General features: G+C 44.9%; 1 protein-coding gene across 1 annotated transcript in view; it reads right to left on the bottom strand.

Moving 5' to 3' along the window:
• Positions 1–7,658: 7,658 nt before the first annotated feature.
• The window catches only part of LOC308367654 (NEDD4-like E3 ubiquitin-protein ligase WWP2), a 13,539-nt gene continuing 2,602 nt past the window's right edge, over positions 7,659–18,595 (bottom strand). Inside the window, exons 2-14 of the mRNA XM_080841631.1 lie at positions 18,530–18,595; positions 17,513–17,641; positions 15,667–15,745; positions 15,420–15,491; positions 15,210–15,302; positions 13,142–13,297; positions 11,400–11,533; positions 10,932–11,072; positions 10,564–10,684; positions 10,139–10,243; positions 9,890–9,986; positions 8,810–8,882; positions 7,659–8,615 (exon numbers count right to left, since the gene is read on the bottom strand). The exon at positions 18,530–18,595 is cut by the window's right edge and continues 16 nt beyond it. Coding sequence (XP_080697757.1) covers positions 8,516–8,615; positions 8,810–8,882; positions 9,890–9,986; positions 10,139–10,243; positions 10,564–10,684; positions 10,932–11,072; positions 11,400–11,533; positions 13,142–13,297; positions 15,210–15,302; positions 15,420–15,491; positions 15,667–15,745; positions 17,513–17,640 — 1,299 coding nt within the window. The 5' untranslated portion in view covers position 17,641; positions 18,530–18,595 and the 3' untranslated portion in view covers positions 7,659–8,515. The remainder of the gene's footprint in view (positions 8,616–8,809; positions 8,883–9,889; positions 9,987–10,138; positions 10,244–10,563; positions 10,685–10,931; positions 11,073–11,399; positions 11,534–13,141; positions 13,298–15,209; positions 15,303–15,419; positions 15,492–15,666; positions 15,746–17,512; positions 17,642–18,529) is intronic.

Genomic DNA, 18,595 nt, shown 5'->3' with positions numbered 1-18,595 from the left:
GTACTGATGGTTAATAAGGTTAAACAGAGTTTTCTTCCCCTTCTCTGATCTGTACCACATCCTAACAAGACAGGCATCTTGTTCGAAACTAAACACACCTCTTTTTTTTTTATACCCAAGACGGTTTGTAATTTGTAACATACGCGGAAATCTTCGCTAGCAGCGTGTAACCGCAAGTTAATAGTGGAGAAGATAAGAGACATCTAGACCCCTTGAACTATTCTCCGGTGGAAGACAATTCTGTAAAATGGATATTGTTTTACTGCACGTTCGCAGATGTCCACCCGGTGGAGCACTAGTACTAGATAGTATATTTGCTGGGACGCTAATTTGGTTGTAGTACTGTTAAAAATATTTTATTTGATTCGAATATAATGTTTGTGTTTGTTTACTTTGAATTGTATTCCTTTATAATTGCTCTCACCAGCGCCTTCAGAATGGCTTAGGTCAACGCTACTTTCAACTGAGGCCTATCAAAGCCTGTTCATGTGTAGTCATTCTTTAGTGTGCTTACTTGTAGAACGCTCACGTCAAACTCAATCAATCAATTTTCTGCCCAACAACAATGACATCACGACAGAATTCTAACACGTTGTATCGAAGTAGAATTTTCGGAAAGTAGAATTTTGGGCAAAGTAGAATTTTCGGAGTCAGTCTGCTTTTCTGCTGTTACAGTCAACCCATACAAGCGAGCTTACAGCGAGTTTACAGACAAACTGAACAAAAAGCCGACATATACTTTTCACGAAACATTTAGAAGAGGATTATTTGGTGAGTTCTAGACAAACGTGAGTTGTATAACGGCTAAAATGCTAATATTCCATATTTTCTAGGCTTGGCTTGTACTCTAGGCGTAGCCTCTAGCCTAAAAAAAATGATATCGTGTCATATTCATATACATAATAATAATAATACATTTTATTTATAGGGCGCCTTTCAAGTTATACCTAAATAACAAGTTAACTCATTTTCAATTTAATTGAATTCCACTTTGAAGCTCTCCGTGTGTCAGAATGCGACTGCTGGAAGAGAGCTTGCGGACCCTCTTTGAGGCCAAGGTTTTTCAAGAGCGGGCCTGGCTGGAGGCAAGAATGGAGGAGGTGAGAATAATGGCACTAGTTATTTTGTGATTTCCCCCTACAGTTCATAATGTTACAGCATGTATGCGCAGGGGCCTGGCAATATGTTAGCATCTATAGTCTAAATATCCCTCAGCATTATGTTAGCATCTATAGTCTAAATATCCCTCAGCAATATGTTAGCATCTATAGTCTAAATATCCCTCAGCAATATGTTAGCATCTATAGTCTAAATATCCCTCAGCATTATGTTAGCATCTATAGTCTAAATATCCCTCAGCATTATGTTAGCATCTATAGTCTAAATATCCCTCAGCATTATGTTAGCATCTATAGTCTAAATATCCCTCAGCATTATGTTAGCATCTATAGTCTAAATATCCCTCAGCATTATGTTAGCATCTATAGTCTAAATATCCCTCAGCATTATGTGTCAGGACCCCTGTCCGCACTAGGCCCCCTGAATCTTTCAAGTCGCCACTCCCCTTGTGACACCCCTGTGAATGTATGTTGTCACTATATACTCTAGTAAATCTAAAGTTTGAACACTTGAACAGGAAGGTCCCACTGGCAGGGTGTGTTTCTGTGAATAATAGTTTTGTGACATTTGTCCTATTACAGATGCGCTCCCTCATATTAGCTGAGGTAGAGTGGAAGCTGGGCTCTTCCATGAAGCTGCTCATCCAGCCAGAGAGAATCGCAGGGCTGGGGCCTAACGGTCTGGGCCACATGAGCCGGGCCATGGCTCCTGAGGGTAGGAACACCACAAGCAAATTCAGATGGGCAGACAGAATTAGCCTAGTATTGAAATTAAAACTGATCTCAGTAAAACAGCAAAGATATTTCATCTCATTATATGGATTTACCAAATGAACTTACTAATGCTAATGAAGACATGCAATGATTTGCTGTATTTAAAGCAGATGTTTGACATTCATTCTGTGTATTTCATATGTAGATTTGGCAAGATTTGAGCGTTGGGAGAGGGAGGAGGAGGAAGTGAGAGAGAGAAGGAGAAAGTTGAGATTGGATAGATTATCAACAGTGAGCATGGAAAGAGACAGAGATACAAGGAGCTTAGAGAAGGTGGAAATCAGACAGCGGGAGACTGAGGCTTATCTGAGAGTTGAGAAGGAATTGAGACAGACAGCCCTAGCAGAAGAGAGGAAAGCCATTGAAAAAGAGAAATGGAAGATACGAGAGATGAGGAGTGAGATGAGGGAGAGAGAGGCAAAGATTGAGAAGGAGAAACTGGAGGAAGAGAGAAATGCAGCACTTGAGAAAGAGTGGAAAAACATTGAGAAGGAGAAAGGAAAGATAGAGGAGGAAAGGAAAGAGTTGGGGAGACAGGCAAAGATTCAGGAAGAGCAACTGAAAGAGGAGAGAAAGCGGGTGACTGGGGAAAGGGAGCGGGAGGATGCTGCCAGGAGGAAGGCACTTGAGGATGAACGTGAACGTGAAAAGATTGACATGGAATGGAAGAAAATAGAAGTGCAGCAAAAGGAGGTTGAGACCCAAAAGGAGCAACTGCTTGAAGAGAGGAGGCAGCTGAAAGAGAAGGAAATTATGGAGAAGAAAGCAGTGGTGACAGAGAAGAAGTGCCTAAAGGAGTGGGAAAGCGTTGAGATGGAGAAAATGAGAATGGAAAAGGAGAGGAAGGAGTGGAAACAGAGAGAGGAAGAGCTTCAGAGGGCTCAAGAGATTGAGGACAAAAGGGAGAGGGTGTATGAGCCTCTGATGAAAGAGATGGAGAAAGAGAAACAGAACATTGAGAGGGACAGGAAAGAGATGATGGAGGAGAAAATACAGAAAGGAGAGGAGGAGAGGGAGAAAAAGAGTGATAGGGGGAACCGAAAAGTGGAGATCACAGAGACAGTCATTAAGGAGGAACAGGCTGTTGAGGTTGCTCAAGGTAAGACTAAGAAGGCCCAAGTCCATGGCCATCATAATTCTCGGGACTCTGATAAAGGTGACCAAGGGTATTCATTTAAAGCAAAGGCCAAAAGTAACATTTCCTTGATGAAAGCTGAGACCCAAGAGAGCACCAAGAAGGAGCTGCCAAAGGCTAAAGCCAATTCCCAGGATATTGAAGACGACTCTCCCTGGGACAGTGATGAGGCGGAGGACATCCCCCGTAACACAAAGACTGCAATGGCTTCAAAGAAGCTTGCAAATGTGTGCAATGTGGCAGTTAAGAACACATGCATCAAGAAACAAAGCAAGGCCTTAGATGATGCAAAGTTGTTTGATGAAGACCTTAAAGAGCTCGGGAGACAGCTGGCAGGTATCCCAAGTAACACGACGGTAGCCACAAATATTCAGAAAGCAACCGTTCCACTGAAGCAAGGAAATGTGTGCAATGCACCTGTCAAGAAAGACACATGCATCAAGAAACAAAGCAAGGCCTTGACTGATGCGGAGTTGTTTGATAAAGAACTGGAGGAGCTTGAGAGAGAGCTGGCGGTTATCCCAAGTAACAGAAAGACTACGGTAGCCACAAATATTCAGAGGGCAACCGTACCACTGAAACAAGGAAATGTGTGCAGTGTGGCAGTCAAGAAAAACATATGTGGCAAGAAACAAAGCAAGGTTTTGAATGAGGCTGATTTATTTGATAAGGAGCTTGAAGAGCTTGAGAATAAGCTGCTAGCCGAAAGTCAGAAAAAGAAAACCATGGGGAAGTCAGCAAAGGAGGATCAGGAGGAGAACGATGCTATTATAAGAGAATTGGAGAGACTCAATGACCAGTTAAAGGAACCAAAAGGACTCACAGAAACAAAGAAACTGGACCGACTAAACACTAGCAGCATGTCACCTCAAGGTCAAAGTGACAAAAGAGCCTATGAGTGGAAAGCCAAAGAACACCTAAATAAGTTCAATTCAAAGACAAGCAGTAACCTGATGGGTGTTAAGACTAATGGAACCCAGAGCCAAAAAGTGAACAGCATATTTGGCTCCAAAGACGCCGTCCATCTTAAATATCTTAATAGATCTGGCAGGAGGTTCTAAAGGGGATAAGAAGAACCTAGGCCTGAACCTGAGCATCCTGAACCTAAACCTGGTGCTCATTTCTTGACTCAATGGTACACATGTCCTGAGTTACCTCTATATTATATTAATTAAATTGTATTTTTTCTAAATTTGGTTTCTTGTAATATATCTATAAATAAAGCTTCCACACACACCCTCCCCTTCTGGAGGGAAGCAGAGAACACCTGATGACCTTGTAAAGTTACACATAACCTTCTCTGTCCTCAGCCGAACTACCAGTTTCCATAGGTGACATCTGAGTGAGGTGGTGTAGTTGTAGCTTTAGATTATTTACATACAGATGCTCAAAACTCCTAAACACTAAAGTGTAATGTGGAAATAACACAGTATAGATTGTCTTTTAACATAGAGAAAGGATTACATTGAGTTCCTTAAGTGAATTATCGAAGGGGCTTGAAGCCAAGGTGTAAACTAGCTGCACTCATCACCCAGAGAAACCATTCACGTTACATATTAGACAGCCCTTATTACAATGTAACTTAATAACTACATAATTAAACTGATACTTTCTACTTGCATTACTGTACTGATATAATGTGACATAGTGTGCACCATTATGTTTATTGGTATGGTAGCAAGAGCTAGATTCAGTCTTACCCAAGCTCCTATGGAATCAGATCAATGCCATAAATATTTTGTAATCTGTAATATAGATTTTGTATCTGTAATATAGATTTAGTATCTGTGAAACCATCTACACTTTCAAAACCTATCTACAGATACGGATTTCAAATACGAAATGTATCTACACTTTCAAAAACTATCTTCACTTTCAAAATCTATTTACAGATACAGATTTTAAATACGAAATGTATCTACACTTTCAAAAACTATCTACACTTTCAAAATCTATCTGCAGATACGGATTTCAGTTACGCATTACGGATTTCTGTTACGAATTACAAAATCTTTTTGGCACTGTTTTTACAGCCTTTCTAAAGAGCTAATCAGCGCTTTTGGCAGATTTTCTTAAGCGCCAATCAACACATTGTATCCTTTACTGACTAGCCAATCAGCGCTAGCTTGCTGGCAACTGCTGGCCCGCTCAATATTCAATAATTATAAGCTAAATCTGCCACCGCTCTGCCTAGGGAGAGATCTGGGGTTTCCCCCGCATGGTTTGAATAAAATTCGGTGTACGAACGCCGTGGGGGAAGTTAAACAAGCATGCCTTATGTCTGGCCCAAAGGGCTGATGAACACCTGTACTATTAAGTTAATCTTAGGCTCTGGCGATTCAGAGATCGCTTGGCTGCAGAACGCATTGTAACTAAGAAATTGGTCTCAACCACTAACAAATATAATCTAATGAAAGTGTGACGAGAACTCCAGCTTGCTGCCTCATATATCTCTTCCACTGAGACGCTAGAAAACTCGCTTCCACAAAAAATACACAATGAAGCGTTTTCAAGGACTTAAAATGGTTACAACTAGGCTACCCCAAAGTGCCATGAAAAGAAACGAAAATGACATTGCAAGGTGGTTTTGAAATCAGGCTGGTCATTATCCAGTTGTTGAGGATGCATATGCACTTAACGGTATACCCCCACCATCACTTAGCATGTGTCTGGAGAACAAGACAATAGCAGTCTGTCTGCTAAATGTTCTCATCGTGATAATGGGTCATATGAATGCTGTGAATAGGAGATCTGTCACGAAAATGCTAACGTTAGCTTTCGTTAGCTACCAAAGCAGATCCTAATATCTTCCATACAACGACAAGGATCTTTGAAACAGGTGGAACGAAGTGTGGAGTGAAAACCACTGACTTTGATTGTGCGTTTTACAATAGCTTTATTAACAACTCCAAATACAGGACTTCTTACTTGTGCCATTTCTCGGTCTCTGATCCATGACTGCTGCCTGCATACACCGTTTCACTCAACTTTCCCAGTTACCAGCAAGCTAGCGCTGATTGGCTAGTCAGTACAGGATACAATGTGTTGATTGGCGATTTAGAAAATCTGCCAAAAGCGCTGATTGGCTCTTTAGAAAGGAAGTAAAGACAGTGCCAAAAAGATTTTGTAATTCGTAAGAGAAATCCGTAATGCGTAACTGAAATCCGTATCTGCAGATAGATTTTGAAAGTGAAGATAGTTTTTGAAAGTGTAGATACATTTCGTATTTGAAATCCGTATCTGTAAATAGATTTTGAAAGTGAAGATAGTTTTTGAAAGTGTAGATACATTTCGTATTTGAAATCCGTATCTGTAAATAGATTTTGAAAGTGAAGATAGTTTTTGAAAGTGTAGATACATTTCGTATTTGAAATCCGTATCTGTAAATAGATTTTGAAAGTGAAGATAGTTTTTGAAAGTGTAGATACATTTCGTATTTGAAATCCGTATCTGTAAATAGATTTTGAAAGTGAAGATAGTTTTTGAAAGTGTAGATACATTTCGTATTTGAAATCCGTATCTGTAGATAGGTTTTGAAAGTGAAGATAGTTTTTGAAAGTGTAGATACATTTCGTATTTGAAATCCGTATCTGTAAATAGATTTTGAAAGTGAAGATAGTTTTTGAAAGTGTAGATACATTTCGTATTTGAAATCCGTATCTGTAGATAGGTTTTGAAAGTGTATGGTTTCCTATTCTTGACTCAAACACTGTTAAGGGTGTAATGGAGATGATGAGGTATTGTGTTCATTTTCTAATCTCAAAATAAAACCGGTCAAGAAAGGAGAGGAAATAGGAAAGTAGTTATCAGTTCATTCCAGACTAGCCCACTCAGATTTAGTGTCATGTTTCAGACTTCATGGTTTGGTTGATCTCTGTGTGTTAAACCTTGTAAAAACCTCCAACATGGCAAGAGGTCTCAGAGTAAAGTGTCTGATGCAGGGCAAATCTATACATGTTCAGCTATCAGAATTTCCTTTGGTTAACAGGAACATTTGAGTAAGTGATCAGAGTTCCCACCATTTTCATTGACATTTCAAACTTTTCCATGACCTTTAAAGGGACCTTGTCTGAATTTACGAAATTGTGTCCTTTACTCCAAAGGTTGGGCTTAGGTAATGAATGAAAATTAAAATAACCTGTTCCGTTCCTTTTGTAATAGGCTAGTTTGGCTATGTCAGTTGAAATGGAAACCATCACACTGCCGAAACTCGCACAACAGAACATCCGTAGAGCAGAACAAGAACATCATATTGTCATTACACCTAGATACAACATCACATTTTGTGACTTCCAGAACATTCAATGAAGGCCTGGAAAATTAAGATTTTTAAACTTCTCCAGGATTTCCATTACCTTGGGAAACCTGATTATTCCATGTGTCAATCATTCTGTCATTCATCTAATGTCACTAAATCGTACATTTTCAAGAGATTATCAAACTAGAAAAAATTGGCACTGGTATTTGTGATATGATAATATGATATGGAAACTTAATTGTATTATTACTCACACATTATGTATGCATGTCTATGCATGTCTGTGAAAATAGTATATGTGGGTGTCCTTTTGGGGAATATGAACACATCATGTCAATATGTTTGTGACGGTGCTGTAGTGACTCAACATGAACATGATTGGAAGCATTTATTCATTCAAAATAACTTTTAATAGTTATTTCCTCAATAAAATCACTTGTTTTTTTTCTTACCATAATACTGTGAGACTAAAATGGATTTTTAGAAAAGCTGAATTCCTTTAGACACTCACCAAACAACATATTTACATACATGATTTATCTTTTCATATATCATGGCTTCGCTCCCCTGTCCACGATGCAAGTCTCATTTATCTCAGCTATATACAGGACCGCGCTGTACGCCATAATCAACAGTAAACAAGAACAAAAATGTACCAGGCTATCCCTTTACGCAAGGGGGACTAACTCCACTTGCTCTCCCACTGAGTTTCCTCCTTCTCTCTCGCTCTCTCTCTCTCTCTCTCTCTCTCTGTCTCACACTCACACACACCAATCAATTTCACCACGATTAACACCATAGTGTTCACTTCCAATTATTTCATCTATATAGATATGATTCTAAGCTGTGGATGTGCAGTGTCTGGAGATTTGCTATTGGTTATAATATATTTCTCTTGTTGTGTTGAAATCTGTTACTTTGGGTTTTTTTTTTTTTTTTTTTTTGGCGAATTTCTAATAGATCTACAGTGGTAGGAATGCAACTGCGTGGTGAGGAGAGGACACCTGAGGACACGTCTCGCGCTCATCTCACCTCCCCTCCCCTGAAACATAAGGCCTTTTGCTCCTGGAGCTCAAACACATTTCACATACGCCCCTCTCATCAGAGTCCCTGACTCCGCTCCTTGTCGACGGGGGATAAAAAAGGCTGTGATGTTAACACTTGTTTCTATCCCTCTGCAGCTCCTTTTTTATCTGGGATGGCTGTGGTTTTGGCTCTGCTCATTCTGCCTCATTCCTGCCCGAACCCTTCAGTTTCCTCGATGGCAAACAGCAGCTTCTCACGCAGCTGCTCCATGTTCCTGTAGGGGGGCAGGTCCAGCCGGTTGAAGCTGGATTTGTAGTATAAGAGAGACAGAAAGAGAGAAAAAGACAAAGAGGAAAAGGTGCAGGTTATGAGTAAAACCTTTCGAATAAAAACAGGTTGTAGCAAACACAAACGCACGTAAACGTAGGCTTGTCCTTGTACATAAATAAACTCCATCAGTTCAGCAATGAAAGATGAAGTGTAGTCTGAGCGGCTCACCATGTGTGGCTTCTGGGCAGCCATGTCTCCTTCCCAACCTTATCTATGCAGAACTTCTGAGGCCCATTACTCCCTGAGAAAGAGAACGAGTTGAGAAGGTGAGACAACAGTATCTCATCTAGAGAGTAATCTAAAGAGAGACAACAGCATCTCATCTAGAGAGTAATCTAAAGAGAGACAACAGCATCTCATCTAGAGAGTAATCTAAAGTGAGACAAGAGTATCTGATTTCAGAGAGTAATCTCAAGTGAGACAACAGTATCTCATTCCACAGAGTAATCTAAAGTGAGACAACAGCATCTCATCTAGAGAGTAATCTAAAGTGAGACAACAGCATCTCATCTAGAGAGTAATCTAAAGAGAGACAACAGCATCTCATCTAGAGAGTAATCTAAAGTGAGACAACAGCATCTCATCTAGAGAGTAATCTAAAGAGAGACAACAGCATCTCATCTAGAGTAATCTAAAGTGAGACAACAGCATCTCATCTAGAGAGTAATCTAAAGAGAGACAACAGCATCTCATCTAGAGTAATCTAAAGTGAGACAACAGCATCTCATCTAGAGAGTAATCTAAAGAGAGACAACAGCATCTCATCTAGAGTAATCTAAAGTGAGACAACAGCATCTCATCTAGAGAGTAATCTAAAGAGAGACAACAGCATCTCATCTAGAGTAATCTAAAGTGAGACAACAGCATCTCATCTAGAGAGTAATCTAAAGTGAGACAACAGCATCTCATTCCAGAGTAATCTAAAGTGAGACAACAGCATCTCATCTAGAGAGTAATCTAAAGTGAGACAACAGCATCTCATCTAGAGTAATCTAAAGTGAGACAACAGCATCTCATCTAGAGAGTAATCTAAAGTGAGACAACAGCATCTCATCTAGAGTAATCTAAAGAGAGACAACAGCATCTCATCTAGAGAGTAATCTAAAGAGACAACAGCATCTCATCTAGAGAGTAATCTAAAGAGAGACAACAGCATCTCATCTAGAGTAATCTAAAGTGAGACAACAGCATCTCATCTAGAGTAATCTAAAGCAGCGCATCAAGGGAATGAGATGGCCAGAGCCGTACCTATGAGCTCAGCGAATCCTCCGACTGGCAGCCGGCAGGTCCCCGTCACAAACTGGAGCAGGCGGATCCGCTTCTCATTGTCCATCTCCTTCACTACCTGTGCTCAAGGGTCCAGCAGGTCAGTGAGATCAGAGCATGACACACACACAGGCATATACACACACACAGACACACACACACACACTCACACACACACACACACTCACAAAGACAGACACACACAACTGAGAAAGGTGGTGGATACCGTACCTGCCAGAACCAGTGGATCTGCTTGCTGTTCTTGGTGTAATGGCGGTAGATGGTGCTCTTCTGCCAGTCGCTGAGGTCAATCTCCTGCATGCCGCACAGCATGAGCTGAGGACAGGATGAGAAGAGAACCATCAGTGGACAGAGACTAAGCAGAGGCTGGCTCTCCATCAGTGGACAGAGACTAAGCAGAGGCTGGCTCTCCATCAGTGGACAGACACTAAGCAGAGGCTGGCTCTCCATCAGTGGACAGAGACTAAGCAGAGGCTGGCTCTCCATCAGTGGACAGAGACTAAGCAGAGGCTGGCTCTCCATCAGTGGACAGAGACTAAGCAGAGGCTGGCTCTCCATCAGTGGACAGAGACTAAGCAGAGGCTGGCTCTCCATCAGTGCCACATGGCTGCAGACAGCCCCTCCCTCCCTCTCACCTCCAGCTCCTTCTCATCAAAGTAGCGCAGCCACTCCAGGGGCACCACCTCGTTGAAGCCGTCCAGGAAGGCCTTGGTCTGTTCCTCCACACCCCGAGTGAAGCGCCAGTCAGTCAGCAATCTGCACAGAGGGAGGCCAGCTCATATAGACTCATATACAAGATGTCTGTGTCTGTGTCTGTGTCTGTGTCTGTGTCTGTGTCTGTGTCTGTGTCTGTGTCTGTGTCTGTGTCTGTGTCTGTGTCTGTGTCTGTGTCTGTGTCTGTGTCTGTGTCTGTGTCTGTGTCTGTGTCTGTGTCTGTGTCTGTGTCTGTGTCTATTTTATGGTTCTGGTATGACACAGTGAGCAGGGGCTGCTGATGGGATACCTGATGTACTCCTCCTTGTTTTCCTCCCCTACTAGTTCATTCTCGCCGTTGTCCTTCAGCTGGTGCGTGGACACCTTTCCTAGGATCTCCATGTCCTGAGCGTGGTAGAGCTCAACTCCGCACTCCTCCAGATTGTTATCTCTACAGGTACACACACACACACACACACACACACACACACACACACACACACACACACACACACACACACACACACACACACACACACACACACACACACACACACACACACACACACACACACACACACACACACACACACACACACACACACACACACACACACAGTGTCAATACACCACCTAGAGACCAACCATCCAGAGAATAAAGTTTTCCTCTGACACCCCATTGCACCCAGTCCAACCTATGAAGCACATGTTCAAATCAAGGTAATGCAGAGGAGCAGGAGCTAAGGAAGGAAGGGGAGTTGACTGAAGAGCTACTTACTTGACCCACATGATGGAGTTGAAAAACTCCGGGTCTATAGACTCCAGGTCCTTGAGGGTGGGCTTCTTGTTGAGCATGCGCTTGTAGAAGGGCAGGGTGAAGCCTGTGTCGATGAACTTCCCATGGTACAGCGCCTGAAGGGAGTCACAAGGGGGCCAACGGTGAGTGCACATGTATGTACAGATAGGCAGGCAGACAGACAGACCGACAGACAGACAGACAGACAGAACTACAATTCTCATGTTTGTTCACCTAAAGCTCATTTCTAAAGATGAGTTCTTCAACGAGCCCACTGAACACCTCACGGTCGAGTTCTCTTTTGAAGGCGACCAAAAGTAAACGTCAAAGTGAGCAGTGAAAGAGTCAAATCACAAAGGCATGCAAAGGCAACATGTGCTCAGGAGGAGAGACTTGGTAAGGTTACACTGCAGCCCCACGGATAAGAGGCAGAGGCAGAGGCAGAGGCCGAGGCCGAGGCAGAGGCAGAGGCAGAGGCCGAGGCCGAGGCAGAGGCAGAGGCAGAGGCCGAGGCCGAGGCACTTCAGCAATGGGGTCCAAGAACAACACAGACGGCCGCTGCACAGTGACTCACAGTCTGTTCAGCCCCAAACACTCACAAGGGGTGCGTGGCTCAGCCCAACAGAGAGTCGGGGGGGGGAAGGCACTCAAAGCCAGAGAGGGAGAGCGAAATGGAGAACTCTTGAGGGGATTGAAAATGAGGGCTTTGGGGAACAGGAGGAAGAAAAAAAAGGGATCTTTTAAAGAAAAGAAAAAGTTAGTTTAACAGTGCAAGACACACAGAAAGAAAAAGGCTGTGTCGAACATGTATATGGAAGGGTTCTGTGTGAGTAGCGTATTTGTAGACTAAATATAGGACTGGCATCTGGGCGGGTGTGTGCTGGGTGCGGCAGTGAAGTCATGCCTGGGAGGGAGGAAGGGAGGAGGGGGTGGAGAAGAAGAAGGGGCACTGGGAGAGGAGAATGGTGGTGGTGGTGGTGGTGGAGGTGGTGGGCCCTTTTGGGTTTTGGGGCCTGGAGTTTCTGGAGTTTGTCCCAGCGCGGGAGTTGGGCTTGGCTGCAGGCGGGGGTGGTTGGGGGTGGGGTGTGCTTGTAGTATAAGGCTGCTATTCACCAGATCAGAAACACACGCCCCTGTGTGTGTGCCCACAGCAGCAAGAGAGTACCAGCACACGCCGCCTCACACACGCATACATGCACAAGACACACACACACACACACACACACACACACACACACACACAGTGCACAGGCACACAGGCACGCAGTGTTCAGGAAACTTTCTGCGGAGGTTTCCTGAGACCTGACTTTTCCACCGCTCTACATGAGAGACTGGTTAACTGCTAATTGATCGGGTAAACTCTTTCAATGGCCTTTTCTTAGTCTCTTTTTCATTCTATTGAAGTTATTCATGTCGAAAAGTAAGGAACTGTACTACAGAAGCTGAAAGAACTCCAAGAACTTTTTGCCTTCCCTTCAATCACTTATGCTGCTTAACAGTGGGTCAGACGAAAGTGGCCATTGTCAATGTAGGGTCATCATATGTACTTTATCAGTTTGAAATGTTCTTTTTTGTTAATTTTAGAGTGCCAGGGACTCTAGATGATTGCCAAATTACACTCAGTAAAAAGAGTGTGTGTGTGTGTGTGTGTGTGTGTGTGTGTGTGTGTGTGTGTGTGTGTGTGTGTGTGTGTGTGTGTGTGTGTACGTGCGTGTGTGTCTTACCATGGCAATGAATCGTCCGATGAAGCGGAAGTAGGTGAGGTGGTCAGGGTTGATGGAGGAGGCCGGGTTGATCTGCAGACAGTAGTTGTTCTTGCCGGCGTACTCGAACAGGCAGTACATGGGGTTGAGAACCTCGTGGGAGAGCAGGAAGAACCACTCTCTGTGGGGGAGGGAGAGAGAGAAGGCCATCAGAACCAAGGGGGAGAGAAGAGAGAATGTAGATCACTGAGAGGAGAGGAGAGAAGAGGAGAGGAGAGGAGGTGAAGAGGAGAGGAGAGGAGGTGAAGACGGAATGGGGCAGAAGAGGAGGGAGGAGGAGAAGGATGTGTGTCTGGGGCACAAACACAGGGTGTGTGTTAGAGCAGAGGAGTGGTTGAGGGGTGGAGATGACAGCCTTAAACCTCTCCCTCCCAAACCCATTTAGAGACACACACTGCAGCATGGGGGAGAACAGTGACTCATGATTAAGAGATGATTTTTATGCCCAGACACGCACACACACACACACACACACACACACACACACACACACACACCACACACACACACACACACACACACACACACACACACACACATCACTGGAGATGACAGACGACAGGCATGATTTCAACACATGACTTCAGACATGATGAAATGGCAGAGCAAGACACATGGAGTGATATGAAAGTCCCAACAATCTGAGATGTACACCTACACACACAGCGACACAATGAGAACATACACACTGCACCGACACAATGAGAACATACACACTGCACCAACACAATGAGAACATACACACTGCACCAACACAATGAGAACATACACACACAGCGACACAATGAGAACATACACACTGTACCAACACCACAGCTGAATGGAAAACGAGCAGAGTCAGTGGCTCCGTTCCTACATCCCAGCGTGAATCATGGTGTTGTGTTGTGCTAGTTTCCACACCAAAAAAAGGGGGGAGTGCAAATTTGGACTTGGAGAAAGGGCCTAAGTGTTGACAGGAGTGACCAGTGGAGTGACGAGAGGCGTGAGTATCAGAGTGTCGGATCAATGAGATTAAATGAATGTTTGGAGAGCACTGCCTCTGTGGGCCTCCCTTGATGAGGTCAGGTCTTGTGGTGTTACCAAGACAAACCAGATTTGCCACGCTGGGTAGTATGACATTACCACATCTAAGACTAAGACTCTTGAGCAGCTGCATGTTCCATCTGACAGAGGACATACACATCTTATTAAAACAAAAAAAAGTACAAACATGACACATACACACACACACAAACACACACACAAAATAGTACACATTACACACTCACACAACGCAGTACACAAAACTGAAGCCCCAGCTACCCACCACCACAATCACCACCACCATTGCACCCAACCCTCCACCTCCCCCCCCCACCCCCCACATCCATGTCCCAGGGTAGGGGACAGCGCTGGGGAGGCTGGCTGGCTGGCTGGCTGGCTGACGCAGGGGGCAGCGCAGACACCTCCAGACATCCCGTCCGTGGTTCTACCCTGTGGTAGAACAGCATGACGTAACCTACCATAGGGTAAAACCACTGGCGCGACGCCGGAGACAGAGACACAAGGCAAAACAAAAAACAGACAAAAAAAACAAACCACTACAACAACAAAAAAGGAGGGGTTACAGGACAGCATGGGCAGGTACGAGGAGGTGGAGGAGGAGGAGTACTTAACACCACAAGACATGATGAGGAACCAGTCACCAACAATACACACCAAAGATACGCACAAATACACCAAATGACCCACAATGACACAAACATGATTGTGCTGCATGCCATGAAGGGCAGAGTGAGTGAGTGAGTGAGTGACTGAGTGAGTGAGTGAAAGACTAAGGCCATGAAAAGCAGACTGTAGGACGGTGACAGAGGGAGGAGGACAAGGAAAAGAAAGGGAAGAAAGCTAGTGAGAGAAGAGCAGAGGCTGGGAAGGAGAGGACATAGGAGAGTGAGAGGAAGAGCGACTTAGTCAGACAGACAGGAAATGACTGAGGGGAGAGGCCCAGAGCGGGCAGGCGGGTTGGTGCCAGCGGTACCCGTGGCGGGACTTGCCTGGCAATGCCGCCGTAGTCCAGGCCTTCCTCTCCTCTCATGATAATGTAGAGCCTCCGGCGCAGGTCGTATGGTTTCATGTTCATGATCTGTCACGGGCAGAGACACAAGAGGACTCTGTATCCCTACTCTCTGACCAGCGTCCAGCAGAAATGGACTCTTAACACACTTCGTATGGTGAGTCTAGACTGGACTGGAAGCCTTACCTGCTGAAAGGAGTCCTCGAAAAGCGTCTGCCTGGACACGGAAATTTTGACATGGCTTGGCAAGGCATTGGACTGCACAGAGAGAGACAGTCAGACAGACAGACAGACAGACGGATGGACAGACAAAGAAAAACAGATGGGGAGAGAGCAGAATAAGGAGAACCATAAGTGAGAGGACTTTCTGAGCTTGCACAAAAACACAAAAAAACTGGGTCAGTGCGAAAGAGAAGTAGGGTGAGGTGCTTACATGGCACAGGAAGCGGAACTGATGGTATTTCCACCTGAAGCTGCGGTCATAGGCCCCTGGAGAGCCCCCCTGCCTGGACCTGAATGGAGCCAGGAAGACAAGACAGAGAGAGACAGAGAAAGACAGAAAGAGACAGAGGGACAGAGAGAGACAGACACAGAGAGAGAGAGAGAGAGAGAGAGAGAGAGAGAGAGAGAGAGAGAGAGAGAGGTCAAGATGGGACCTCAACAGTCAAACCAGTGGGTTCCAATAGTCCCGTGGGTGAGGTATGGTTGGTACCCAATAGTACACGAGTACAGTACCAATAGCTTTGGCCATATTACTTGACTTCCTCCTACAGCCTATACTAAAAGCCCTTTCCAAACACTGAAGGCTGAGAACACTCACTGCAAAGGCAGATAGCATCCAAATAGGGCACAGACTTGGATGGGGTTTGGCGAACAATAAAATGGATGACTGGTAAGGTTTAAACTCTTGTCCAGTTGAAACGCATACCCATTCAGCTTAACTCTCAGGTTAGGTATTTGATTAGTCAACAGCATAAAGCCACAAGGTAGCTATTATGGACCTGGTAGGGTATGGTTGACCCTGTGGTCAGAACTCAATGGAATTTGACAAGCCCTGCTCTGCTCTGCAGCTGCATGGTGAGGCCCACATGATTCTTACTGATGAGGGAGGCAAAAGAAGGCAAAAGAAGGTAAAAGAAGTGATTAGGCTAGGCCCCATCACGGAGCTCCGCCGTGGGGCCTTGGACAGAGTTGTGAGGAGGCACTGAGCTGTGGGCGCCGCAGGAAAAGGAGGTGGGAGGAGAAAAAAAGAGGCTGGTCTGAGGCTCAGCGTGCCCGTGGAGGTGCGCCTGAGCCTGCAGCTGTGTTAGTTCAAGGCCCAGCGCTCCGACGGCAGACACACTGGATATACGCCGAGTCAGCACGGAAGGAAAACTGAGTGCGCAAAAAGATGGAGGGAAGAAAATTGGAGGCCGAGAGGGTAAGTGAAATTGAGAGACCAGAGAGAGAGAGAGAGAGAAAGAGAGAAAGAGAAAGAGAGGGCGAGGAAAGAGAGAGGAGAGAGAGAGAGAGAGAGAGGAAAGAGAGGGTGAGGAAAGAGAGAGAGAGAGAGCGAGAGAGAGAGAGAGAGAAAGAGAGAGAAGCCACTAATATTCTAGCTCTAGTGTTCTACAGTGAGCTGAGTCCAAGCCCACTGGTTTTGGTTAGGGTGTTGGACAGCTGAGGCAGGGCTAGTTCCAAACATGGACTTCATCAATGGTATCAATTTGAAATCTGCATGGACATTGTAAGTGCCTCATAGAACCACTACATAAAAATACAAATGAGGTATTTTGCAATATGTTGCAAAAGCTCAGTCCATCTCATGAAAGGTTTGTAAAAAGTATTTTTTATATTTTTACAGAATGCATGCATACACACACCCACAATATTTGAAGCGTATTAATAAAATACAATGCTGGGGTAAAGATAAATGAGGGCAAGTACACCACAGGAGTATGCGCATGCTTTATGTGTGTCAGTGACACCCCATATGAGCTCAGATTCTCCATCAAGGGAGAAGATGAAACCAAACTCCTCCCCAGAAAGGAAACGAGAAAATAATGTACAAAAGCAACCAAACAATGATAAAAAAAATGAAATGAAAAAAGAAGAGGTCTCCATGATCACTCTTTCATTGCTGAGACGTTATATCTATATACTTGTTGAGTCTCTACAATGGCCGCTCTAGTGAAACTGTCTTTCCCTGTCTTGGGGAGTTGGGGTGGTACTGGGGAGAGGGGAGGGGAGTTGGGGGTTGGGAGTAAGGGGAGGGGGGGCTGTAGGGACAGCATATTTACCCAGACTCAAAGCCCGGTCGGGGATCTTTAAAGCTGGTGGCGCGGGAGGTATGGTCCACAAAGTATCGCACGCCCTCCGCCGTGTACTTCATCTCCCAGCCGGGGGGCAGGGGGGGCTCCTGGATCATCCTGATGAGAGAGGGGGAGAGGGGACGTGAGCTCCGGGGACAGCGCCAACCCCACTGCCCAGCCCGCCATCCTACAGTCGCTCTGCTCAACCTGGAATTCAGGCCTACGCTACCTCTCAAGTGTGTTTGCAAACCAAAATTAAAATAAAAGCAAAACAAATTCAAAACAAACAAACTCATAAAATCAACAAACATGATATTAAAGCAAGTGTGGTGAAGAAACCAATGAAAGACATCCTGAGAGGGTTCAAAAAGTGAGTTTCTACACTCTACAAAAATAATAAAGAAATATTTTTGTGTAAAAAAATAGTTAAATAATTGAGTTTCATAGTAACATTCTAGGAACCATCTTGACTCCTCCATCCATGAGTCACTTTCAGTCAACTGTTACAGCACACTGTGATTTTACTGCTGCTAATGAGCTGATGAGATGATTGCACTAAAAACGCTTCAGCCTCACAACTCATAAAAGTGCTGTTGAAACGGCGGTACTAAGAGCAAGAAGACTGCTCTGAGACAGCAGCCCAGTGAAGAAAACAGATGCCCTGAGGAAGTCCCAAAGCCCTGCTCCAGTCCTTCCCTCAGCAGCTAACATTAGAGGGGCAGTCAGGGAGTTTGGGCTGGGTGGGGCCCCGGTTCCTGCCCACATCGCCGCTAGCCGCGGGCTATGCTAATCTGCCTGCCGGGAATTCAGCTCCACGGGCTGCCAATGAGAGGAGTGGGCGGAGGGAGGGAAGGGAAGGGCAGCGGGCAGCGCTGGTCTCTGGGCAGGCTGGCAGAGGTGCTGCTGGACGGCTGGCTGGACGGCTGGCTGGCTGGCTGGCTGGCCGTCTGGCGGGCGGGTGCTGGGAGGGGGGGGGTGAAAGTGAGCGAGTGAGGGGGGGCTTACCCTTGGGTTCTGGGGTCCTCCCACTGGGTGGTCCGCGTGTTGTGGTTGACAAAGTAGACCCTGCCA

Source organism: Sprattus sprattus (genome assembly GCF_963457725.1).
Source record: "Sprattus sprattus genome assembly, chromosome: 7".
Taxonomy (NCBI): domain Eukaryota; kingdom Metazoa; phylum Chordata; class Actinopteri; order Clupeiformes; family Clupeidae; genus Sprattus; species Sprattus sprattus.
This window is presented reverse-complemented; position numbering and strand designations above follow the sequence as displayed.